General features: G+C 41.8%; 1 protein-coding gene across 2 annotated transcripts in view; it reads right to left on the bottom strand.

Annotated features, from left to right (window-relative positions):
• Positions 1 to 222: 222 nt before the first annotated feature.
• Positions 223 to 27,980, bottom strand: part of CHST9 (carbohydrate sulfotransferase 9) — a 257,048-nt gene continuing 229,290 nt past the window's right edge. The window contains exons 4-5 of one of the 2 annotated variants that reach the window (XM_057699745.1): positions 26,306 to 26,343; positions 223 to 2,667 (exon numbers count right to left, since the gene is read on the bottom strand). In XM_057699745.1, coding sequence (XP_057555728.1) covers positions 1,582 to 2,667; positions 26,306 to 26,343 — 1,124 coding nt within the window. In that variant the 3' untranslated portion in view covers positions 223 to 1,581. The remainder of the gene's footprint in view (positions 2,668 to 26,305; positions 26,344 to 27,980) is intronic. The other variant, XM_057699744.1, reaches the window with a different exon arrangement.

The following is a 27,980-nucleotide window of genomic DNA, read 5'->3' as shown; positions in this document are numbered from 1 at the left end:
GTTCTCCACTCCTCAGGAGACAGATGGGATGGGGCAAGTGGGTGTAAAGAGTAAAGCAATTTATGAAAACTCAGCCATGAAATGTAAAGTCAAAATGAAATAAGCACCACTGTAACTATCGTGGTCTATTAATATTCAAATATTAATACCTACTTTTCCTTGACAGACATTACTGAATATTTACTAACAAGAAAAAATGATAGTTTGAGAAGAGGAATGTATTCAAGAAATGCATTTAAACAGGGTTTGAATGTGTGGTTTGCTTAACTCACAGTATCCATCGACCAATTAAAATAAATATTCCATCCAAACGTGTCTACAAATTTAGGGTCCCTTGGAAAAAATTTCCAAAATGCATTACAACTTTTCACAGGGGTGACACATGGTCCTGTTTTCCAAAGACTTTGATTGACTATTTGAATACAATAGTATTTGATTCTGTTAGTATAGAATATTTAAACTTGAAAAGAAAATACCTTATTTTGTTTATGCATAAGCCTATTAAAAAACATTTCTAGGGGCTCCTGTTATGTTTATTCTCTAGAACGTAACCTATCTTTGAAGTGGTATATTAGTTTTTAAAAAGTCATTCCCAAGCTGAATAATTAGACAAAAGCTATTCTTAGAGTACATTGCACATATAAAGCTATGCACATGATGCTGTGATTCAAATAATATTCTTATAAAACTTTGTTATTGTTTGAGGTCTATATTCAGATTGGCAACTTTTGTTTTTGACGATTATTCCATCCTGAAACAATTTCCCCCCTGCCCAATTAAACCGCAATGAGGAGCACATTTATATCTGATGAGGCTTAAACTTCTCAATCGTCTGCTTCAAAAGTGAAGACTTTTAGTGGTTACGTTCATTTTGTCTCTGCAAAAAGGGCTCGGAAGGAAACAGAATCAATTTCCTTAAGTTTTTCTGGAAGAGGAAGGTTTCTTTTGTTGCTTTGATCTTAGCATGTTGTGCATTTTTTATTGGCTGTTGAATATAAAAAGCCATAACCTCATCTGGTTTTTCTGCTATATTCTCATATTGTAAATCACATAATGCCTTCCAATCTAAAGTAAAATGTTCAGGTCCAAAGCACCATTTCGAAATTGATTTATCATTACGGTTGATGGAAAGATTTCCAGGGGTGTAAGAAAACTATCCAACGTTTGATTCACATGCCACAGACTGCTAAAAATATCTCCGTGCACTTTAGACAACAGATTCCAGGATGGAGACATACACTCATGCTATTTTAGATCGCTTTTCTTACCCTTGCAAGAGGCAGTTGTGGCTAATGTAGCAGCTGGCTAGATTACTGCTTCTATAATATAATCCATAATGCAAAAGCAGCTCTTCTCCAAACATTTTAGAGCAACTGAAGTTGTTTACATGTCTCTGTTAGGTAATTTTCCTATAACTTTGTGCCAATTGGTTTCATACGATTTGGTAAAAATCTTCATTAAATCAAGAAAATTGCACTTAGTTAAATTTTCCTCATACAGAGAATTACAGGAAAATTACAACTAGCTGATTTGAGGCCTTCGTCATGAAGCACATACAGAGTTTTAGAAAATGAATGCACACTACAAAAATGGAGTTGTATAATTAAACATCAAATAGTCCAAGTAATAAAAGTCATAGATTAATTGTCTCTCAGATCTAGTCAGGTCCTTTAAATACTGTCTTACCACCTGAGCATTGGTTCTTTTATCGGAAGAGTGCCTATCCTTAAAGTTGGGAAATTTCAGCTCTTTTGGAGCTCCAATAAGCTGCAAAAAGTGATTGGCATCTTCTTCCAAAGTTTCAAATTTCCCTACAAAATCATAGTGGATCAAACAGGGGTAGCAGAGTTTGCTGACCTTTTCCCAGTGAATATCCATTCCTACCGGGCGGTGGGAATCCAGCAGGTAGTGGATGAACTCTTTGAATTTGACTCCAGATCCGTTATTTAATTCTTCACAAGCATTCGGCCGATATTTCTTTATAATTGCCTTTCCAAATACTGGATGGTAATAACTATTGGGGTGTTCAAATTTGTCCCTAAATGCTGACACTAATCTTTCCATGGGATCACGAACAAACACAGCTTTGGTGTAGGTATTTAAACGAGTATAAATCCCTTTTAAGTCAAAGCTGTCCAGCTTTTTCAAATGCTTTCCGTAGTGAACAGCATCATGGGAGATGTTGTACGCGGAGGGGGCCAACCCATTGAGCACCATCAGAATTCTCTTCCAGTTGGAGCAGCCAGCCTTCGGCACTTCACAGTATAAGATTTTGTGTTTGTCTTCTACATAGATCCTGGAGACCATGTGGAAAATATGGGATTGAGGACGACTCACCCCACCGTATTTCTTGCAAAATTCCTGAAGGAAAGACCTCCGTTTTTCTTGAGTTGCATCAATTCTCTTCCATTTGCTATCTGTGACTAAGCTTTTGTTTAAAGGGCGAATGTCCACCGGCCAATCCATCTCTCTGAACTTCCTGAGAAGGGTCTTAGTCCCTTGGTGTTTTTCAGTCAACTGAATTGTTGGTGACCCTGTGATCCTACGCAAAGCTTGAGCCTCCCTTTGGGAGTGGTTGGTTTCCATGAAGTCCCTAGTAGGCCTTTTGGAGTTGAGTAGATTTTCCTTTTTATCCTTGGGATTCTCGAGCACGTGGGACTTGGGTATCTGTTAAAACAGAGAAGGAGAAATGCTGAAAGCACATCCACGAATGTGGATATATTGATAAAGAACTTAACATATTTATTTTAAAATGCAATCAAGGGGAGCACATTTCACGTAAGCTGCCAGAACAATCTAGCAAAGCCTGCAGAATGTAATAAACTTCTTCATAGCAAAAGTAACAGTGAAAAATGGTATCCATGCATCGTTTTGAACCGAAGCTTCATATCTTATTTTACATATATTTGGGTTACTATTATGTTATTCATTTAATGTTCATGTGCTGCATTATATTAATAGATTTTCTCATTTTCTCTAATAAATCATCTAAACATTATTGGGATAAAACTACAAGTTACTGATTTGAATCTATGATCATAGTGAGTTTGTTATTGTTTTTGTACTGTCTTTGCATCTGTGGCTATCAATTATGTAATCTTACAAAAGGCAAAAAACAAACAAACAAACAAACAAACAAAAACGGCATACATGTGGAAAGGAAAAGCCCTTGAATTTTCCACCTTAGCTTCACCTGTAATGCAATGGAATATAACTCCATCATTCTTTAGGTCAATGGTTCTTGAGCTATTAAGGAGCGTATTACCTTCAAGCCTTGACTTAGTGCATCTGAATGTAGATACAAAATGTAGCTGTATTTGGATTGAAATCTTTGTTGTTTTGGGGGGAATTCTGTAAGGCGCAGAACAGTTCAGAGTCATAAATTACAACTTAAAATTGTAGCAAGGCCAATTATAAAATTTCGAGGACCACTTCAGTTTTCCAAGCACTTGCAAAAAAGTGATATATATTTTTCCCTTTGGAAAACGTTTTATTTTTCTAAATTCATTTATCACAATAATTTCATAACTATAATCATATTATCATACAATTTCATTCCTATATGAGCCCTTTCCTCTTTCCCAAGTGAAGAACGACTAGGGAATCCAGAATAGTCTGCTTGATGTCCTGCTACATAAAACTGTATCAAAAGTAGAATGAGAATTTAGTTCTTTTGTTGGTGGGATGAATCAGACCATTTACCATCTGCTCTTCATCTGACTACTTCTTTCCTACAACTCTCGGAAGTGACTGGATAAAGGAAGACATGGGAGATGGGGATTACAAGGGGGCATCCTCTGAGAGTGACACAACTTGTAAGAACCTTGACTCTTACTCTGGGTAAACTACAGAGGCTTTGGAGGGTTCTAAGCAGAGAAGTAACATGATCTCACTTAGACTAGAAAAAGATGGTTGAGAAGACTGGACTGAGGCTGTACATGTAAGGTTGCCAGCATGGTATTGGAAAAATGAATGAATAAATGATGTACTGGGGAGTAAAGCATGGGGCCACCAGCCTAGGCATGGAGGGAATGGTGGGGGAAGTTTCCTAGGGGATGTGAGTGTCTGTGTGTGTGTGTAGTGATCTATATATATAGGCAGAGGTAGATAGCTATAGATATAGATGTATTTACCATTGTGTTCTCAGGGTCGAGAACTGTCTGTAGTCTCTAGTAATTGCTCTCAAATATTTGTTATATGAAGGAATGAATGTATGAATCGAATTAGGTCTTCAAGGATGGGTAGGAATTTTCTAACAAATTGAACAAAAGAGCAGAGGAGCGAAGCACCGTGTATAGGAGCCACCTCCAGGCATCACGGTTCTTCCATTAGTTGAGCTTTAAGGAGAGATGCTTCTTTCTAGTGGAAGAAGATTGATTGAGTAACCCCTGATCACCATACACCAACCTGTGTAGCCCCATAAAACAGCTGCCAGGCTCCTCCACACCACTGAGCCAACTACCTGGGTTTCAACTCTAAAAGCGTTTGTCTGGTGTCTTCTCAGAGACTGCCAGGGTGACTCGAAAGCCTTGAATCCCTCTTTACTCTGAGCAACAACTTGTAGTCCATAAAGTTTTCACATGTAATATAAAATTTGACTTGAGGTTTGAAAGATCATGGGGTTATTAGTAGACAGCATGGGAAGTGCTTAGCAAAGCCCTGAAGTCAAACTGCCACTGCATTTCTGCTGCTACTTCTTCAACTCCAACTATTATTATTTTAATAGCAGTCGTCATCATAATACTATTTTGTCCCAGTGACCTAGTGAATTTCAAGGTTCCCCAGTTGTCCATTTTTATCCAGACTGTTACTTGTGTGCCTCTACATATGCCCCAATTAATTTTCTCCCTGCCCTGTTAACGAAAACAAAAACGAAATCAGCCTTCCACTGGGCCCTCTGGACCCTCTGCTTGTGGTCATCAAATTCTCTTTTAATCTCCAGGGACTTTTGGAATGTTTGTTTCCCATGACTTTTTCTAATGAAACCTGGATGGCCCCCAAGCCTCTGCTTCCCTTGCGCTTTTTCAAGTAGATGAAACTTTACTTCTTTGAGCCATTTGTCTCTCAGCCCAGAAGGTAGGGAGCTATTTCCTTGTCTAGGACATCCCCCAGCAAAACCCTCCTGCTTCCGTGAAGCACCTGTGTCCCTTTTCCTCTCCCCATGCTGTCATCTGCTTTTCCCATTGACCTTTCCACTTCATGCACTGAAGACTGGCTCCCGGCTCCAACTCTGCTTCTTCATCCCCACACTTGTCATCATGTGTAGTGACTCTGACACCCAATAAACTCTCTGCTGCTTGACTACCTCACCTTTCATAGAAGTGTCTCCATTTCACATGGACCGTGCCATTGCCAGAGCCTGCACCACCTCCATCACCTCTCTGACTCTCACTGTCTGACCTTCCAGTTCATCATTGCTTCCAGTTTTGCAGTTCTGTGACCACTTGTCACTATGTTATTCAAGCTCTTAGCAGCTAGCATGGCTGGTGGCACTCGGAAGTCACTTCTGTAGGGATTTGTTCCATCCACCTTGTCTAAATTTGTTCCCCTCTGAGATTTCCTCCCACTGAACCCTGCTTAATTTTCTCATAGCACTTATCACAGTATGATATGATTTTATTTACTTCTAATTTGTCTCTTTCCACCCCATCCACCTCTCTTGCTCTAGAATATGACTGCAGAGGTCTAATCTTTCTTGTTCTTTGTTAGATCTCTGGTACCTAGCATGTTGCCTGACACATAGAGGATGGCCAGTAGATACCTGTTGAATGAATGAACGTGATTCTAATTTAATAATGGGCTTCTAAGCAGTTGTTTTATGACCTTGTTGGAAAGAAACAGTGCTAATCAGAAGATCAAGGTTAACTTAGAAAAATACTTGACCGATTCTTGTTAAGGTGCCGAAAAATCTGTATTCAAACAAATGTTTGGCAAAAGAGAAGACAAATAAAACAGGCACAGGTAGAGCCGCTCGTGCTCAGGTAGGTGTGGAGGTGGCAGCTTTATCTGCCTGTCAAATCAGATTGGTTCAAAGTCACCCAGTGCTGCCTGGGAACTCCTGGAAGCTTGCCAGCCATCTGGACTCCTAGGCCTCACTGTGGACACCCCAAAAAGAATCTGGGGATGGGGTCCTGACTCTAATTTAGGCAAGCTCCCCAGGTACTCCACAGGCAATAATGGCATTTGGGGTCTGCTGAACTGGAGCATAGTGAAGGAAAGTAAGAAAATAAGAGTTCATCTCATACCATCCAGGAAAGAAAGACTCCAAATGTGATGGACGTGAATATTTATTTCACTAAGCAGAGACAAATGCTCTGCTGTGGGCAGTGTGTCACATCAGCCCTCACGTGAACCAGATGAAATACCCTTCACATTCATCCTCTTTCCCTTCCTAGAGGTTCCTGTTCCCTGAGCCACTTTCCAATCACTAGTGTGGCTGCGGAGATCACTGCACAAGGGAAAAGTTCATTGCTCATAAGTTTGACTTCAGTCTCCTGCTAGTTTATTGAGTACCAGTCTGTTTCCTCAGCTCTGACTAAATCAAGGTACCAAGGGTTAATTCTAAGTAATGACACCCCATGAAGCTTCTTGTTGGATGGCCATGAGACCTTCTCCCAGCAATACCTCACTTCCCCATCACTCACCTTACACAGTTAGGAGGATGAGGTGACATCTCTCCACTTCCTTTTAATCACAGCAAAGACTTTCCATGACTAAGGCCTTTAGACCACTGATATCATGGTTAATGGTATTTTAAAGTAGAGGCTTATACCAGCGAATTTGCATCATGATGGTGCTAACAATAAGAACGACAACAATACCAGTAAGAGGAAACGCTTACATTCCCAGTTTCCTTCAGGGCACTTTGTTCAGACCGTCCCTGAAGCAAGTGCATATAAAGCCAACCCCATCCTGTTCCTTCCCAAAAAACTGACTCCTCCTGCGCTCTCTTCTATTTCGGGAATGGTTCTATTACATTCTTGTCCTCACTGACGAAATCTGAGAGATGCTTTAACCACCAGAAAGGAAATTGGTTAATTTACATCTCATAATGTCTTTCAAAAAAACTTTTCTTTTTGACTTATTATTTCTTAACTGGATATTCTTTAGTAGCTTCCTAATTAGTCTTCCTGAAAAATTACTGCCAAATTAGTCTTCCTAAAATATTTTATTTTTCATCCCTTAAAACTTGGAGCTGGCTCAACTACATATAAATTAAAGTCCTGACTCCTTAGCTGGCATTGGCAGCCTGTCACCACCACTCTTGTCACTTTGTGTTCTGCTCCTTTCCTGATGTGTTCTCTGTCCTCTACTTGCTTCTCTCAGTCTCTCAGCATCCCCCATTCATGTTCTCCCCCTTTCTTGGGACTTTCCAAACCTCCAAAGCTGACATAAAATCCCGCTTTCCCCATGAAAACCACCCAGGTCTCCAGTGAGAGATTCCACTCTCTTTGAAACAACTTCAGCACTTAGTCTGTACCACCTGTAAGGAAAATAACTTTATTTCAGCTTACACTGCTATTTGATTTTTCTCACTGGAGAAACTTTCAGCCACAGCTAAATTGTAAACTCTGGCAGAAAGCTATAGTTCTCCATATATGCCTTTAAAGAATACATATTATTGCAAAAATTAGCTGAAAGACATGTAACCGCAGGGGGGGAAAAAAGAATATTCAAAGAAGTCTAATGAAGAAAAATAGCGGAATATTCATGAACTCTGCAGTAAATTTGAAAGCCTCACTCTTCTTAGTTTTTAGGGCCTAATGTACCTCCCCTGTGAAGTCTTCTCTGATCTTCAACATTTAAATTACCTGCTCTTTCCCCCTCCCTGTCAAAGTCATGGAGCCCCTACTACACATCAGGCACTGTGCTAGATGCCAGGGATGGCTCGGTGGATAAGACAAATGTGGCCCTTGCCCCCTTGGAGCTGATATCCTTAGAGGAAAAAATCAAATAATTACACCATTTATCTATTACCACAGTGACAAAGGCTCCAGCAGGAAATTATTGGAGGCTGGGAGCGCAGAAATAGGAGTGCAGGCTACAAACACAAGTCTACTCAGTTTGGGTATTAAGTCCTCTGTTTAGCACTTTTTGTTTTACTCTAGTTAGTTGTTATAGTTGGTTGTTTAGGTAACTATCTGTCCAATCTATTTTAAGCTTATTAAAGGTCAGTGTACAGTCTTATAAATTTGTATTGTTTCCACTAGTATCTAGAATAGTATTTTGTATAAACATATGTTTTAAATTTAATGGAAGCAAAAGCAGTTTCATTCCTGCACTACCCCCTTTCCAGGCAACTAATTCACATTGGCTTTATGCTGTTGACAAGGGCTGTAATTCTGCAAAACTTTATCTGCTATTGCGGGGCTGATGGAGACTGTATAACTCAAGGACTTTGATCATTTATTCATTCCACATACATTTAGTTTGAACTACTACTAAACACTGGTTTTGGCATTGCAGAAGCGGATGAAGTAGATAAATTTTATGGCCCCTTGAGGAAGTCAAAGTTTAACTGGGTTGATTTTAAAAAAAGCAGTTTATGAAAAAAAAAGTGATGATTGCCATAATGGAAGGAAGCATAGGATATCTGGAGAACAGACAAAAGAGTACTTAATTTTTCTCAAGAGATTTTTTTGGGGCAAATTTCACAGAGGAGGTGGATGCCTGAGAGAAGTCCGGGAGGATGACTGGGAAGCTGACAGGTGGGCCAGCCAGGATGGGACGGTACCATCAAGGGGGCACGTGGGGGACCAGGTTCAGATGAGGGAGAGGGAAGCAGGTCAGGATTCACTCCAGGAGGGCCTTGTGCCCATATAAAGAGTCTAGGCTCTCCCACGTAGGTGACAGGGATTTTCAATAAGGCAGGCGCTTAGAATCAACATTCCAGCAGCAGCGGGGAGGTGTACCTGGAGACAGGGGGGTCATCCAGAAGACCATGGTGACTGTCCATCAGGAATTCTTAGGAGGGCAACTAAGACCATGGGGTCAAAATGAAGAACAGGGGACTATTCGAGGCACATGTAGGAAACTGATCCGCCTGCGAGAGTGGGGGGTTAAGGAAGGAGAAGGAATGGGTTCCCATCTTCCAGAGAGAGGAAACAGAAGCAGCGGGTGTTATGGAGGCTGGGGGCGGGGACTCACTCCCTTCAAGCTCAGCCTTTCTGAGTGTGAGGCGCCTGGGCAAGTCTGGACGTCAATAGCGAGACTCCAAAGCTGAGTACACAGATTTGGGAGGTGTTGGCTGGTTGGAGGCGCTAGCTGAATTTGTGGGCCTTGAAGGCATTTCCTAGACAGAGGCAGAGAGGATCACAATGTCTGCTGTTTAGTGGGTGCCTGTTTCGTGCCAGGCCCGTAGCACACACCACCCCCTACTGTCATGGTAATCTTCTGCTTCCCAGATGAAGAAAGGGAGCCTCTTCATTTAACTTGTGTAAGGCACACAGGGCTTCAGCACACGTGAGAACCCAGTCCCAGGAAGCAGTGTATCCTCAAGGACCTGTTTCTTTGCCATCCGCTGCCTACTAGTCCAAAGCTACTCGAGCCCTGAGCACAGCCATGCCAACTGTGAGAGCAGCAGCAGCACTGGCAGGACACATTCCAGTTGTCTTATTCGGTTAAGCATCTGCCAGCCCCAGATCAGATTCGTCTGTGTCAGCACCTTTGGGTGACACACACGCCCCTCTGGCTCACGTCTTTGGCAATATTGGACAACTCAGCTTTATCCAAGGCTGTTCTTCAAAGCCCGGCCCAACCGTCTCAGTCTAGAGCAGTCGACTCACTCTTTGGTGCTACCAAGGGTTACCTAGGGCTGCGCTAGGAAGAGAGGGTGGCCTGGGGCACCAGATCCTGCCCTGGGGAACCTGGGGCCGTGCAGAGAGGGAGTTCTTTTCAGGATTTCAGGCTGAGAAAGAATGCAAAGGAAGAATGTAAGACATAAACTCCCAGCAAAGCAGGACAGAGAGGCAAGGGGGGAGTGTAGAGTGGAGGGGGTCAGAGGGGGTCATGGTGAATAGACCACTGACAAAACAAAGTGATGACCCAGCGTATATTTGCAAAGTATTAGCTCTTCATTCATTAGGATAAACTTTATCACTTTGATTTTAAGAAGACTTTTATTAATGATAAATTTTGAAGCTTTTGGGGGGTTTCCAAAATAGGTTGTTTCACAAATGGGCGGAAGATCTAAATAGACATTTCTCCAAAGAAGACATACAGATGGCCAACGAACACATGAAAAGATGCTCAACATCACTCATCATTAGAGAAATGCAAGTCAAAGCCACAATGAGGTATCCTCTCACACCAGTCAGAATGGCCTTCATTAAAAAATCTAGAAACAATAAATGCTGGCGAGGGTGTGGAGAAAAGGGAACCCTCCTGCACTGTTGGTGGGAATGTAAGTTGGTACAGCCACTATGGAAAACAGTATGGAGGTTCCTTAAAAAACTAAAAATGGAACTACCATATGACCCAGCAATCCCACTCTTGGGCATATACCCACAGAAAACCATAATCCAAAAAGAAACATGCACCATAATGTTCATTGCAGCACAATTTACAATAGCCAGGGCATGGAAGCAAACTAAATGCCCACCAACAGATGAAAATAAAGAAGATGTGGCACATATATACAATGGAATATTACTCAGCCATAAAAAGGAATGAAACTGAGTTATTTGTAGTGAAGTGGATGGACCTAGAGACTGTCATAGAGAGCGAAGTAAGCCAGAAAGAGAAAAACAAATACCGTATGGTAACTCATATGTATGGAATCTAAGAAAATGGTACTGATGAACCCAGTGACAGGGCAAGAATAAAGATGCAGATGTAGAGAATGGACTTGAGGACATGGGGTGGGAGGGGGCAAAGGGAAAGCTGGGATGAAGTGAGAGAGTAGCATTAACATATATACACTACTAAATGTAAAACAGATAGCTAGTGGGAAGTTGCTGCATAACACAGGGAGATAAACTCGATGATGGGGGATGACTTAGAGGGCTAGGATAGGGAGGGATAGGAAGGAGTGGTGGGAGGGAGGGGATATGGGGATATATATATAAATACAGCTGATTCACTTTGGTGTACCTCAAAAACTGGCACAACAGTGTAAAGCAATTATATTCCAATAAAGAGCTTAAAAAAAAGGAAAAAAATAAAAATAATGAAAAACAAAAACAAAATAGGTTGTTTCTCCTAAAGATGACTATTTGATTCAAAATGTCATTGAAGGGGCTTCCCTGGTGGCACAGTGGTTAAGAATCCACCTGCCAATGCAGGGGACATGGGTTCCAGCCCTAGTCGGGGAAGATTCCACATGCTGTGGAGCAACTAAGCCCATGCTCTGCAACAGAAAAACCCACTGCAATGAGAAGCCACCGCAATGAGGAGTCCGTGCAGCACAATGAAGAGTAGCCCCTGCTCCGCACAACTAGAGAAAGCCCGTGTGCATCAGTGAAGACCCAATGCAGCCAATGAATAAATTAATTTATATATATAAAACAAGATGTCATTGAAATGGCTACTAAGAAGTATCAATGGTCATAGTCAACTCCTTTTGGTCTCCCTTCCTTTTCAAGGCCAGGTATGAGTGGCAATGGTCCTGATCCCTTAGCCTGAGGCTGGGAGACTTCAGCATCTATACAACCTCATTCCCCAGAGCTGGTACAGAATGAGCTCGTGCTGGACATGGGAGGATCACAGACGGGTGCCTGCCCCCTGCAGCCCAGCCTCAGTAAGTGCAACTGTGCTGATGGAACGAGGGAGTGGAGCAGGTGGGAGGGAGGAGCTGGAGACAGTCCAGCCCTCCCTGTTCCTTTCTTTAGTTAGAGCCCCAGTGCCAGGAAGCAACATTTACCTGGGGAACTGTTTCTTCCCTACCCATTACATACTGGTCCAAGGCTACTTGAGCCCTGGGAACACAATGCCAACTGGGAGAGTGGCAGTGACACTGGCAGGGCTAGGGTTGACCAACCACAGTTCTCTTATGTCAAGACACTGGTGGACAGGATCTGCCTAATCTATTTATAGAGACACAGCAGGCAAGCATAATTCTCTAAAGGTCCTTCAGACACTGCATCATCACACCCCTTTCCTCACTATGATCTGTAATCTGTTTCTTGGAAGGAACAAACACATCTTGATGTACCTTGCTCAGAAATAATATCGCAGTGATTAACGTCATCTACTCCCCACGCGAGAGGGAAGGAAGTCGCAGGCTTCACACGGGGTTTTCTTAGGGCTGCTCGTATCTGTAGCCACTAGCAATTAGACGATAGCCAATACTATAAGAAGATGAAAGTGGGTGGATTTGAGCACCATTCACTTGTGAAAACCCAAAGAAAAGACTAGCATTTCCGGACCAGTTCGCAGGCCAATGGGAAGACTCTCTCACCTCACCTGTGTCTCGTGCCCCATGTATTGAGATTCCCAGGTCCAGGGCCCGCTCCATCCCAAGTGAGGAGGGATATATTTATACCAATTGTCAGGGAGGGTTGGTTTGCCTGTCTCGGCCCCTGTCAGGGCTCCAGTCTCCTTTAGTGAAAGCACAATTGCTGGACCAAGGCTGTAGGGAGAGGATGAGAGGTGAGGATGGGTTTGGTAGGAATAGTGATGGAGTGCTTCATGAGTGTCAGGCACTACTCCAACAAGTTCATCCTCACCCCAGCTCTGTCAGCTGGTTACAATCACGTTTCTGTTAAACTTACTGTGTCTTACAGCTGGCAACTCCCAGAGCTGGGATTGAAATCCAGGCTTGTCTGGCTCTAAACCTTGTGTTTCTCACCATATAGCACATGTTTACAGGGCTCTCAGTGCCATCACATCTGTAATTAGAAAAGTGTTTCCTTGCTCTTAGATCCAAGTGAATATATCCTTTGTACTAAGCTACCTGGAGGTGGCCAGATGTGCCAAAGTCAACTCTAGTTAGACTGGGCAGTAGATGTTGCCAACTTTTTTTTTTTTTTGGGCTGTCTGGGGTCTTCATTGCTGCACGTGGGCTTTCTCTAGTTGTGGCAAGTGGGCCTACTTTTCGTTGTGGTGTGCGGGCTTCTCATTGAGGTGGCTTCTTTTTCTGTGGAGCATGGGCTCAAGGTGCGTGGGCTTCAGTAGTTTCGGCATGTGGGCTCAGTTGTTGCGGCGCACAGGCTCTAGAGCACAGACTCAGTAGTTACGGCTCATGGGCTTAGTTGCTCCGAGACATGGAGGCATGTGGGATCTTCCTGGGCCAGGGGTCAAACCCATGTCCCCTGCGTTGGCAGGAGGATTCTTAACCACAGTGCCACCAGCGAAGTCCCGGACATTCCCAAACCTTTGGTTGCTTCTCTTCTCCAATTTGAATTATGTATGTTGGGTACGAAGCATTGATGCTCTACTAGACAGCCCCAAATAATTTGCATGGCCGAGGGGGTACTGCGCTCGTTTTTAGAAAACCATGATGTGAGCTAGTGCTGCCTGGACTTTGGGTTTCCTGTTGTGCTGCATAAACCGCACAGAGACTGTGATCATCTGCTCAGCTTTGATGTCTCAGAACAAAGCTCCTAATCTTCACAGCATCTTTATTTCCTCTCCTGCTTTTACAGTCTTGTTAGAAACATCTATCCAGACTTGGTGGTTATGGAGGGATAATGTCTTCATCCCATCCCTGGTAGCCTTTTCAAGAAAACTTATTATATCTTGGCATTTCGGTGGCTGCAAATCTGGGAAAACACATAATATGTGGGTACTTCTGAGCTGTGTGCCTGGATCAGGGATGAAAGGAGGAAAGTTGAAGGTATCTTTCAATCTCTGATAAACCCGCAGTAACCAGTGAATCTGGTCCCCACGGCATTTTATCAACAAGACACTAGCTCTATGACGCTGTCTCGATGGGGATTTATACATTGAGGAAAAATGTCCATTTCCTGCCATGAATAAGAAGACCCCTGAGTGTTGAGTTGCAGCATCTTCTACCTCCCCAGATTCATCAGCAGGACTGTGTCTCCTCCAGACCCTAGTATAGAACTCATTTTCAGCAAAGCCTAGTTCCCATGTTCTAGGTTAGTAACTTATCAGATGGTTGGCCCCAAAGACAGAAACCAAAAAGTTTTGTGTATTGCATTCTGTTTAATTTCTCAGGGATGCTATCACCTTCCAGCAGTTGGTTGTCTCCAAGGTAATTGGTATCATTCTGCTCTGCTGATCTCATCTCTTATCTCCATCCAGTCACTTTCCTGTCTGGTGTCTTCTTCAAGGTATTTCCAGCCCCCAGCCCTGCATGGTTACAGATGAGGAAGATAACTGTGGAGGTCTACAGGTGCCCAGAAGAAGCCCTGAGTGCCAAGGTAGGTTGTGAGACACACATCTCACACCTACTTCAGCCCAAAAACTTGTGAAATGGGAGGGAGACCAGACTTAGAAAATGTTTACTCCTATTCATGCTTTACTTGCAACTGTCAGTTGACCTTAAATCAGTACTTTCTACCAAATCAACCTTATGCACTAGAATAGGATACCTAACCAACTGACTTGGGGTCGTTGACTTAACCTCCCATGTATAAAAGAGAGAGACCGATGCCAACTTTATGGACTTGTGAGAAATAAACAGAACAAATACACATTGCCTGCCATGTGATATATACTCATTAGATGTGGCTTTTAACCACAACTTTTATACTTCTGCCAAGAGAATCCCTTCCTGCAGTAACCCTGGGGACCTTGCATTAATACTTGTCGGTGATTGTTAATTCGCTTCCCATACTCAGACACCAAGCTCTATTCATTTTTTCTCTAAATTGTTTATTCCCGCTGTCAATATATCACTTAGACACATTTTTTCACACCTAGACTTTTGTCATAGCCTGCTAGCAGAATTAAGCGATGCATTCATGCGATGAGTATTTGTTAAGAGCATCTAATATGTGCCCCGTTTAATGGCGTTGGGGTCCGAGGCGCAAACAACTCTGACAAGCGTCCTGTTCTTATGGTACTTACATTCCTTTGGGTGAAGGTAGATAATGAACAGATAAATGAACAAAAATTTTGATGACAATATGTGTGATGCAAGCACTAAAACAGGGCAATGTGACAGAGTGTGAGTGGCAGGCGGAGAGTGGGGAGACCACATGACCTAGATGTCTAGGGAAGATCTATTTGTGGAGAAGCTACTTGAGCTGAGATCTGAATGACAAGAAGAAACCTCAGATCTGGGAGCAGAGCACTGCAGGCCGGGGCAGTGAGGGCAAAGGGCCCTTGAAGGAGAACAAGCCTGGCCAAGGGGAGGGACAGAGGGCAGGCAGCGTGGTTGTCGTGTAAGTGACAAGGGCCCGGGGACACACGATGAGATCAAAGAGGAGGGCAGGACCACATGCTGTAGGAGTACCAGGTCATGGAGAATTTAAGATTCACGATTTAGGTCATGGGAAGGATGCAGGGTTTTATTAGAGACGTAATATAAGCCACCGGAACTTTTAGACGGGGCATAACATGATGTGATGGATATTTTATGAAGCTCACTCTGCCAGTCAAGTGGAGAATGGACAGAGGGCTGCTAAAAGTGGAAGCAGAGTAGCCTGGGGAGAAGTTGATGGCTGGCATTGGTGGAGATGGAGTGGAAAGGAAAATATAGGATGTGGGTTTAAGAGTCCACACTAATTTTGCTAATTTTCTCGACTCCAAGATTTTCAGTGTCACCACTTTAAAGTTCCTGCTGAATCAAACACAAGGAACTTTGGTTTTCAAAGTTCGCCCTGATCCTTCCCTGGCCACTGTTTATGGGCTGTTGACTTCTCCAAACTCTCACTATCTACACTGTGTAGTTAACAAGCAAGCGAGTAATAACACCCTCTCTGTGCAGCGTTGATGGTGTGTTAGCCTTCTCTTTCAAGATAGAAATTCCCTCCAGAACAGGCTCTGTGCCGACCCTTCCCTTCACATCCTCCATCGTACTTAGTACAGCTCTAAACACAGAGTACATGTGGAAATTGCTTACTGATTGATGACAGATATGCACCGCTAGCATTCTTTTTTTCAGGATTTCTCTTGTATGAAGATGGGTGATTATCTGTCAATATTCATTGCACCATTGAGACAATATGCAATGCATGAATCATCTCTGAGATAAGCAGATGAGGCTTTCTTGTAATCTTTCTATTTTGCTGAGATAATTTCACTTGCTTTGGAGTTTATGAGGCCATAAGTGGCTCCCATCTGTTGATGAACATATTTCTAAGAGTCATTTAGTCTCAAGTATGAAATACTTGAGGGGAAGTTAAATTGTAACTTTTATATTCAGTGTCATCTCAGTAACAGAAACAAAATTGGAAGCATGTGTTCAATTTTGGTCTTTCATTTTCAAAGCTTTAGGTCAGGCAAAGAATTAATTTCATTTGTTTACAAAGCAGATTACGCTTAATAAAATCTATTTTGTTTATGGTCACATTTTAGTCAATCCATTGCCTTAGAAAATGAAAGAAATCTGATTGGTTAATTCGTCAACATAGTAAATTACATTATTTCACATCCACAGAACATTGGCCTAATTGAATTATCCAGTAATAGTATGACGGAAATATTTCCTTTTAATACATTTTGAGCAAGGCACTTACCAGTGATGAAACAGTGAATAATCTTGTTTATTCTATCCTTGTTTGATGATCGACCACAGAGTATAACTTAAGACTTCTGTGGATAATAACTTTTTCCACATTATGGAAAATGAAGCAAGGTAGCTTTCACTGAGATCCTTACTGGTACTCTGAAGTTTCACTACTTGTCTGTGTATCTTTTCCTTCCCAGAAATTTGTTCTCTGATAAGTGCTACAGAACTTTACAAAAGAAAGTTTCAGTAAAATTTGTTTTAATTTATGCATCATCAAAGAGATAGATTTGATCACTTTTTCTAGTGAGAGGTAGAAAAACTCTCTAGGACGCTTTCTTTCACTCTTGAAATTCTGATGAGGACCATTTTCTCAGTCAAATTCAGCTACGCACAGAAGTCTGCACACAATATCAGGGATGCTTGTGGGATCTGCCCTGAGGGGCCAAAACCATTTATATAGCATGGATTCTACAGAATTGGCCTTGTATTCATGACCATTACTTGTTATTTTTTTCTTTTTGGGCTTTTAGAAATATTTATTGTGGCCAAATGTTGGAAACAGTGAAATTCAAACTGATAAAGATAAAAAAGGGTTACAATTTGTAAATACAAAGGAAATAGTCATTTTAGCGTCATTATAGGGAATAAAGCTCAACTTAAGCAACAATCTGTATATACTATAAAAATATTTTTGATCCCTTGATCACTACTTCTTTTTTTTTCTTTTTTAAATCAACTTTATTAAGGTATAATTTATACACAATAAATTGAATCTAAAGTATACATTTTGATGAATTATGACAAATGTGCACACCTGTGAAACTACCGCCAAAATAAAGATACAGAAAATTTCCATCACAACAAAAACGTTCCTTGTGGTTTTTGCAATCCATCCATTCTTTTGCCCCCAGCCAGATAAGGCAACTCCTTAACTGCTTTTTGTCACTATAGGTGGTTTGCATTTTTTTTGGAATTTTACATAAACTAAATCATGTCATATATCATATGTTGCTTGATCACTAGTTCCTAAAACACATTTTTTTTTATGTCCACAAACAACTTTTATTCAAAATGATGACTACGCAGGTGCCTCTTTCACCCAATTCCAGAAGATATCAAGTTTTCACTTGAGTTCTTCACTCAGTTCTTTATCATGAGAAGAAAGAATAACATAAGTAAAATAAAGGTAGATTTTTAAAAAAAATACTGCATTTTAGAATGTACATTCAATTGTGATGACAAATGGGCTCTTTGGACCAGTTTGATCATAGCTTTAACCCAAGAAGTGAAAGAAAGATTTTCTCTAGGGAGGTGGTGTTTGAGTTACTGAATGGTGATAGGTCTCCACTAACTGTGTATCTGGCTCGTAGAAAGTGGCTACTGAGGTGTTACTATGTGTTGAGGAAAAATCCCAAATGGTGGTGCTGACAATTTTGCTCATAACATCTGCTGAGCTGAAAAAACGCAGTTACCCAGTTATGCTCCTCTTCAGGTACAGATGCCAGCAAATAGGAAGGTGTGTGATTAGAAAACTCAAAAGAGAGGAGGAAAAGAAGAGAAACAGATTGACTGGAAATCACTTGTGGAATAGATTTCCCTGGCCTATTGGGTGATAACATTTTAGGTGGTGTGATACATTTACATTAGATGGTAAAAATTCTCTATTTTTATTCTTTTTTTTTTTTTTAAGATTTTTTTGATGTGGATCATTTTAAAAGTCTTCACTGAATTTGTTACAATATTGCTTCTGTTTCAGGTTTTGTTTTTTTGGCCCCAGGCATGTGGGATCTTAACTCCCCAACCAGGGATCGAACTTGCAGCCCCCGCATTGGAAGGGGAAGTCTTAACCACTGGCCCACCAGGGAAGTCCCTATTCTTTTTATGAGATGTTACATTTTCAGCAGTTTTAGAATCCTATATTTTCTCACATGAGTACATATACAGTGACACATTATTACTAATAGGGAAGAACTTATGAAAGTTTTTAGAAGGTACTTTTCTGAAAATAGAAGAACAAGAGAAGATTTTATAGTTGGTGAGAATAAAGGTTTCTACTTCAATTCTTGTTTTATGTCCATAATAATTTGGTGTGGGCTCTGCTGAGGAAGCTTGCCAGTGGGCAACAGGTTATCCCAATGTATACTTTTTTTAGCTTTTAATCTCTTTTCAGGCGACAGATAGTTTTTCTCTTAGACCAAGATTCATTTGATTTTTCACTTAATTAAAAAAGTAATTTAATGCTCACCAGGAGCCCCAGAGTGAGTACATCCTCATCTTGATAGTTAAAACGTTTTTTGAAAAAAAAAGACCTACCACATGGTTTATTTCTGTATTCTAGACTCTCGTAACCAATTGCTTCAGTGCTGGTGTTAAAACTGGAGCGCTGGCCAGCGTGGTCATAACTGGGATCATTTAATTCACAGAAGAACTCCCAGAACCAGTAGTAGGGCAGCACAACAGTGAAGAGAAAGGATTTCAGAATGAGATCCATCCACCTACGTTCAGATTCCAGCTCTGCCGCTCATCATCTGTGTGAGCAGAGAACCAGCAGAGGACTGGCTGGTGCTTGCCCGGGAGGGCGGCACTGCCTGCTTCCATCCTGGGGTGTGATCTGGGGCAAGCCGCTCAGCCTCACGAACCTTCACTCCCTTGACTTGTACCTGCCTCCCAAGGTTACTGCTGTGAGGTTTAAATGAGGTAATTTTATGTGAAATTTAGCATAATGCCCACACACAGAAAGTTTATTAAACAACAATAACGCTAACCATTATCATTACTAATTTAATGCTAAGCATGACAGGGCCTGAAAAATTACCAAATCTTTCAAGCGTGAGTTTCCACCTGTACAAAAAGATGAAAATACACATCTTCCTGGGCGGGTTGTGACAAATAAATGAGATGGTACATTGAGTGACTAGCAAAACTCTTGGTCACACTTATTCAGAAGCGCGCTGAGTGGGAATGATCTTGAGTGGGAATGCTGGAGGGACAGTTATCTGCATATTTGATTGCTAACAGCTCTTGCAGTGTTGCTAATAAACAATTTTCTTTATTTCAACCATTATTTTCCTCTTGGTGTTCACGCTTTTAAAACACCCTAGGGCTGTCTTCTCCTCCCTCCCTTTGTGGTGACAATATATTTCCAGACACTACTGTCTGTTGTCTTTTTCCATAAACATCCTTACACAATGTTTTAACTTTCTTGGCTTCCAATTAAAGAGGCGAGTGCCAGCCCTTTGACACTTACACCTGAGTATCTTCTAGCCATGAAGTCTTCTGAACTTTAATAAAGCCCATCTTTCATAAATCCTTCTTTGTTAACCACCATTAGTGCCACCCACAACTTTTGGATCATTTCAGTCTTGCTTTCAAGGGTTTTAAAAAAGACGCACACATTGGGTAGCTTTTTAAAAGCACAACTTCCAATTCTAGAAGGTAATCTTAAAAGAGAATAAGGGGGATGGGATCTTTACTACCACCATTAGCACTGAACCTGCCAAGAGACACTCTCTTTAGGTCTAAGTTGTCTCCTTGAGTGCATGGCCATTTTGATAAGAATAGTGCAAGGTAATGCAATCCCACTTTAAATTTAGAAGTTGTAAAGTTCATGCTACACTGAAAAGGCAGCAGGGAATGACATTGCCATGCGTACATTCGAGAAAAGAAATATCAGATGCCAAGTCTTGCCCCAAGCAAATGGTTCAACGTTCTACAGGCAGTTATGGGATGGGGACATAAAGGTGAAATAAAAGCGTGGGTCCCCATGCTCTTTGGTTCTTTCATTCCCGAACTGTGTGACCATTATTCGTAGAAACCACGTGCAGCCTTAGCTGTGTCTTCGGATTCCTCACCTGGGAGGGCAAAGGACAACACCTGCTTCCTGCCTTATAAGAGTCAATGGCACACCAGGTCTGAGCGGTCCAGGGTACAGGAAGCACCCTGCCTGCATCCAGCAGTCCCTCTGGCTTCTAGGATAATTTAGTGAGCGGAAGGACTTACAATGGACCAGCAATTGGTCGGATGCCTATGATGTGCAAGGTCTAACAGTGGACATAGAAATGAGCCAAACATGATTTCTTCCCGTTGGGATGATACTATCTAGTTACAAAATCACACAGGAATATCAATAATCAGAATATAGAGTAGAAAATGCAAGGGTCTATAGCAAAGGGGCAGAAAAATAATACAGGTGCACAGAAGGAGGAGAGAACACTCAGCTCTGTGGTGAGGAAAGCTTTGTGGAAGAGATGATATTGGAGTGAGGTCTTGGAATGCAAGTAAACTTTGTACCTGCAGAGAAAGGGGTGAGTATGTTGGTGGAACAGTGTTAAACAGGACACAATTACAACAGTTTTACATAAAAGAGCAGAACGGGAAGTAAGTCTAGGGAAGTGGGGTGCATGCTCTCCAAAGGAGACCAGAGGGCCTTGGAGTTTGTACTCCAAGGTTTGCATTTTATCCTATAGATGAGAGGTGAGTGGGTGCCATCTTGGCTTCTTACTGGAATCACATATTGAGTTTTTAAGCTGCAGGTGTCTGGTCAGGATCATCCTCAACATTTACGGGGCCTAGAGCAGGAGGATGAATGTGTATCTAAATACTCAAAAGTTTTAAAGTAATCGATACCCAAGACCCGGTCCTTGTTTCCACCCGGTGTCTGCAGCCTGTCCCAAAGGACTGCTCTGGGCCTACAGGCTAAAGAAGCCCCCTATCCCTGAGGCCCACCCTGCCACAGGGGACTTAGTGGCCCAACGGACCTTCTGGAGGAGGGCATGGCAGAAACCAGACAAAGCCGGGGACTCCTGGGCAGTGGCTGGACCTGCCGTCATCAAGGGTGAGATGACTCAGTAAAATTCGTTAGGTTCCTGGGAAGGAAGGTCCCCTTACCTCATGCCTCACTTTTCTGACCTGGGATTGCCAGGTAGCTCTAAGTACCACCCAGAACTACACCCGCCCACTGCACCCACCTCCTAAGCAGAGGGGAGGGTGGAAGTACTCTAGCCGGAGGAATGCTGTCTGCCTACATCTTTCCACTTCAGGATATGGGAGGTGTCTACCTGAAAACAGAAGCAGTCTTTCATTCTCTGGTTTCAAAGGGCACAGGCTAGAGATTGTCATACTGAGGGAACTAAGCCAGACAGAGAAAGACAAATATCATATGATACCGCTTATATGTGGAATGTAAAAAAAAAAGGTACAAATGAACTTATTTAGAAAACAGAAATAGAGTCAGATGTAGAAAACAAACTTATGGTCACCAGGGGCGGAGGGAGTGGGGGGAGGGATAAATTGGGAGATTGGGAATGATATACACACACTCCTATATATAAAATAGATAACTAATAAGGACCTACTGTACAGCACAGGGAACTCTACTCAATACTCTAATGATCTATATGGGAAAGGAATTTAAAAAAGAGGGGGTATATGTATATGTATAACTGATTCACTTTGATGTACACCGGAAACTAACACAACATTGTAAATCAACTATATTCCAATAAAAAAAAGTTAATTTAAAAAAGAAGGGCACAGGCTAATCTTTTATCCCCCAGCCCAACTCCACCCCATGCGACCAGAGGGCCCAATTCAGTCACTGTCCCTCTCCCATATTTTGTGTGTGCTCAATGGGTTATGAAACTTTAAAACATGAGGCTGAAAAGAAAAAAAAAGTGTTTGTATTCCTGTGTCTGTGATGTTTGAGATCATCTAAAGCAGATGAGCCTTCTTGGCCTGGTCTAACAGTTATGCCCTGTCTGAACCCAACCGCTGGTCCAGAATTTCTTGGAGTGGGTGTGACGTTGGGGGTCTCAGGATCTGTGCTAACAAAGCTCTAGAGTGATTACAATGCCCGTGCAGGGGTAATAATCACTGCTAACAATGGCGGAGGCGTTTCTGTTTAGTTCTTTTTTTTCAGCGGAGGAGAGGTGCCAGGTGATTGGTATTTCAGAAGGTAAAGGGGAACAGATTGGAAGATGAATAGGATGGTGGTGAAGCAGTGGGAGAGCTGTATAAAGCTACCACATAGAGCAAGAGAGGCGAGGGCCTGGAGGGGAGAAGGGACCAAGGGCTGTGCACGGCAGAGGAGCTGGATTGGACAGGGCTACTTGAGAGCATGTCAGGAGTGCTGGGTGGTCAGAGGCAGAGATGGAGTGAAGGATGACTTGAAAGTTTCCAGCCTATTAGGAGTTGAGTTGTGTCTTCCAAGCAGATGTGCTGAAGCCCTCACTCCTGGTGCCTGTGAATATGACCTTGGTTGGAAACGGGGTCTTTGCAGATGTAATTGAGACGAGGTCATGAAGGTGGGCCCTGAGCTGATGTGGCTGGTGTCCTTATTAGAAGAGAAGAGGCACACAGGGAGGACAGTCATGTGACGACAGAGGCAGAGACTGAAGAGACGCAGCTACCAAGCCAAGGGGCCCCAAGGATTGCCAGCGCCACCCGAGGCCAGGAAGCCTCCTCTATAGGTTTCAGGGAGAGCTTGGCCCTGTCGACACCTTGATTTTGAGCTTCCAGCCTCCAGAACGAAGAGATAATACATTTGTGTGTTTGAGAGCACCCAGCTGTTAAGCGTTTGTTCCAGCAGTCCCAGGAAACAGATCCATGAGCTGGAACAGCCGCTGATGGTGTTGGCGCTCTCTGAACCAGCCAATCAGTGAAGGTGAGCCTTTCTCATCACCAGCACCTGAACTGGGACCATCCCCACAACATGCACATCCTGCCCATGAGAAACCCATATTTGGTGTCCCTCTGTCAACTAGCTGTATAAAAACAAAGTGTTAATTCACTGTGGGTTCCAACGATCTGCTATCCCCAAAGACATAAACAGAAGGTATTCATTTACTACAGGTTTCAATTGCCTACTGTATAGGAAGGCAGTTTTTAAAACCGAAGTCAAAAGTTTTTGTATTCACTATTCCCATTCTCGTACTGAGCATATGCTACTTTGATTCTGAAGGTATTTTGGGTAGTATTTTAAGGTATTATCTTTAATCTACCATAGTCAAAATTATTCAGAAAAACTTACAGGAGATTTCATCTCTGCAAGTCACATTTTTCAGAGAGGAAATCGTTGTAGCACTGAACTGCCAAAGGGACAGCTGAAAAAAATGGGTCATGCATTCATCTCAGTCTGGGACATAAGCTGCTCAATTTTGTCCTCTTCTCGTAAACAAGCTGCATTAACAAGTTACTTTAAAAAAGCATACTAATTTCCCCAGTGAATTACACAGGCAAGAATTCAGCGTTCCCTCCAGAGAACTCAAATAGCTGTTTGTTCTCAGAGCTCAGGTGTGGTAAAATAGCTGCGGGCTAAAATGCACACCTGGATGTTGGCCAGTAGGCTAGAACCTTCCCTCCACTCCAGCCCTGATTTCTCACATTGGTGTGCAGCTCATAGCTTGCTTAATGGGGAAAAGAAAGGACTTGATTTTCAATTTCAATTTAATTACACCATCTATAGTGCCTAGTAGGAAGGATTTCGGGGCAAGGTTAACTCTCACCAGTGCTGCATTTTACATGCCTTTCTGATAAAGAACGCTATTGATTATCCAAAATGAGTGTACAGAAGTGCTTTTCAAGAGCCAGATTCTTTGGGTGGCAGAAGGGAAGTGTGGATCAAGAGGTACAAACTTCCAGTTACAAAGCAAATTAAGTCCTGCGGCTGCAATAGACAGTATGGTGACTATAGTCAATTCTACCGTATTGTATATTTGAAAGTTGCTGAGAGAGTAAATCTTAAAGGTCTTCATCTCAAGAAAAAAAAAATTTTGTAACTTTGGATGGTAACAGTTGGTAACTAGACTTACTACAGACATCATTTCACAGTGTAAACAAATATGGAATCATTATGCTGTACACCTGAAACTAATATAAGGCTGCATGTCAATTATACCTCAATTTAAAAACCATTGAAAAGGAAGTGACTTCATTTTGTGGCTCTTTGCCAGACTTTAGATAAATTAGAAGTGTAAGATGCCTCGTAGAACTGTATTCCCGGTGCATTGAGAATGGGGAGCACCTCCTTACGTGGAAGAAGAAAAGACAGAAATTCCATTATAGAATTAGAAATACCAGCTGGCAGACACTGATTGAACAACACTACTACCTGTTCTGAGAATGACTATATAACTCATGTACTTAAGACCCTTACCTCTTAAGCTCAAGTTCAAAGAATTTCACTCGCTTACTAGGACTGGGAACCATTATGATTTTATCTGGCACTAAATCAATGTTTAAGATTATGAGTAAATATTTGGTGTTCTATTTTGGTGTTTCCATACTCTATTAGTTTAGCCAAGGGTAAACAAGAAGGAAAATAGAGGAAATGAAAATCTGCCCCTGAGAAGTGATCTTAATATATTTCTTGACCAACTGCTTTACCTTGTTAAGTTAATAAAGAAAACAGTTCTCTTCATGAGGAAAAGTATTCCCTCTGTGAGTTAAACAAAAATGGGAGCAATAAACGTTACTGGTTAACTGTTGCTCAGCCTTACCAAGCCAGCGGAGTGTATACAAATAGTTGAAATACAGTGTTAAAGAGACTAAGTCCAAAAGGCAAATAAACTATTTGAAACAGCTCATGGACTTTAACTTTGCACGGCCGTGGCATTTTCGAGTATTAAGATGGCTGCTACGAAGAGTCGATACAGCGTTTACAATTCTATTCAAAAGCAAAATGGTACCCGATAAGCATTACATTTTGCCTACTGAATCTGCAATCCAGTATATTAGCCAAATGAATGAACCGTTTTTAAAGCTTGATGAATTACAGGGCATCTGGCTCAGATTAGGTAGAGTTAGAACTTACTTTGGCTGGATGACAAAGAGGACCAGGATTGTAATTTATTTTGAAGCCCATTAGGAGAAGATGTAGAAATGTACCCTTGACTGGTATAAATGTAGATGTACCATTCTTCCCCTTGGCAAGGGTGAGTTATAATTTATGCCAGAGGAGAACAACAACAACAAAAGTCTTGGAGATTCCAGTCTATTAATGAAAGCTGAGCATATTTTGCCACAGGCCAGCGCACAGGCAGCACTGGGAGAAACTGCAGCTCCATTGGCCCATGGGAAGAGGGTGGGGTGGGGCAAGACAAGCCGAACTTGGTTTGGATGTGTGGTTGCATGTCTCAAACCCCTTAAACCGTTGTACAGAATGACTCCATCTACCAGTAAATATAAAAAACAAATCAGAAAACGATTGGATAAGAAAATAGTGGAGGAGGCTGGAAGACACTGGCTAAGTGTGGGTAGGAATCAAACAGCAGACTGGAAAATCGACTTGTACGTCTCCACTGCTAAGGTTTTAGTTCTTAACTGTCTGGGAGGGAGTGACTGTGTGAATTAGAACTTGGGAAGATCACAGAGGAGAGTCACCTTAGTTAAGGGAGAGGTAGATAAAAGTATCTATTTGCAGCCATGATAGAATCAAAGAGAAGTCATGATACGCTCTGAGGGATGCTTCTGTCAGAACTGGCAGAGCCCACATCTCACTGTTCCCCACCCTTGGGGAGGATGGTGATGAGGCAAGCAGTGAGGCGGGGGAGACAAGGAAAGGGCGTGATCATTTACATAGGGTCCACTTACTTGTTCTCAGAACCAATAACGTGTATCGCTCATATCCGATAACCAGCAATGCCCCCCTTTGTAAAACATTACAAATGCTTAATTATTAACATTTAAAGCAAAATTCTATATTACGGTTTATGAGAAGTGAGGAAATACCTGGTTGGTGATATGTTCCTGGATTTTTTCTCTAGTCACTGAAAGAGAAAGCAAAAGGAAATTCAGCATTAAAATATGAAAATAAATAAAATACAGTACGGGTCTTACTCTGTTCTCGCTCAAAAATTGCAAAAGGACTCTCAGAGCAAGGATCTGTATGACAATAAGGACATTTATAATCACTCCAATAATTGGAATGGAAAAAAAAAGTCAAAACCACATTAAGCAAAGATAACAGAAAATGGAGTGGAAATCCGGGAAGGGTGATACCAGAGAATGTATTAAACTTTGGCAGAGAAATGGTAAAGAGACGAAAAGGACCAAAGAAAAATTTGAACTACATCCAGTCCACGGTTTCCAAACAATGACAACCTGTTCAAGCATAATATTAACACTGAACTCAAGGAACCTTAAAGACCAGACAAGGACATTTAAAGTGGCAGATGGCAGAGGTGCTACTTTTCTCTGACCTATGAAGATGATAAAGACATTCTTATGTTTTGGTATTGCCAGAGACTAAAGCACAAACCAACAGTTCTATAAATGGTATCTTGGTCAGGACAGAAACAAATCAGAGTAGCATACGTATGAAAAGCAACAGAGAGGTATAAATAATAAAGACTCTAAAATAATAAACCTCAGTCGTTGTGAAAATAGCCTAAAAGTGATCAATAGCATGTGTATCTTAAATACAAAGAAAAAATCCTTAGGAATAATCAATAACCAACAAACCACCAGGAAAGAGAGGAAGGAAGACATTCTGTGGCCCCACAGTTATTATGTGCTTTATGAACGTCTTGGTGTGATATGTACACTTTTTTAAATGCGTCCTTTTAAAATTTTAATTAAGACAATAGTGTAGTGACATGCATTTGTAAGAAATAATACAGACAGATCCCCCTGTACCCTTAACCCAGGTTTTCCCGCCAGTAACATCTGGAAGATCTATGGCACGATAATATCATAACCAGGATACTGACATTGACATAGCTGAGATACAGAACATTTCCATCACCACAAAGGTGCATCATGTTGCCCTTTTATAGCCACATCCATTGCTCTCACACCCCGACCCTCTTCTTAACTCCTGGCAACCACGAATCTGTTCTCCATTGCTATCATTTTGTCATTTCAAGAATGTTGTTCAGGAATCATGCATTTTATAACCTTTTGGGATAGGATTTTCTCACTCAGCGTAATTCTCTGGAGAGTCGTCCAGGTTGCTTGATACGTTCCTCTGCGTTCCTACTTTTTTATTGCTGAGTAGTATTCCATGCTAAGGACGTACCAAAGTCTGTTTAACCATTCACACATTGATGGACATTTAGCTAGTTTCTAGCTGTTGTGAATAAAGCTGCTATCAACATTTGTGTACAGGTTTTTAATGTGAACATAAGTCTTCATTTCTCTGGGATAAATGCCCAGGAATGCAATTCCTAGGTTGTATGGTTTAGTTGTATGTTTAGTTGTTTAAGAAACTGTCAAAACTGTTTTCAAAATAAGACTTGTAATAAATAAGTGATATTCACCAGTCAATTGAGCAACCAATAATAAGTATATCTGTAAGTTTTACAAAGTGTTCAGTACCAGGCTAGGTGTTACATAAGATGCAGTAGAAGAATGAAGAGCCCAGAAAATGGAATTGCTCTAAGAGTGGGATCTTCAGTCAAGCCAC

Source organism: Hippopotamus amphibius, chromosome 11 (assembly GCF_030028045.1).
Source record: "Hippopotamus amphibius kiboko isolate mHipAmp2 chromosome 11, mHipAmp2.hap2, whole genome shotgun sequence".
Taxonomy (NCBI): domain Eukaryota; kingdom Metazoa; phylum Chordata; class Mammalia; order Artiodactyla; family Hippopotamidae; genus Hippopotamus; species Hippopotamus amphibius.
Note: the sequence above shows the minus strand (reverse complement) of the source record. Positions and strands in the feature narration are given on the sequence as shown.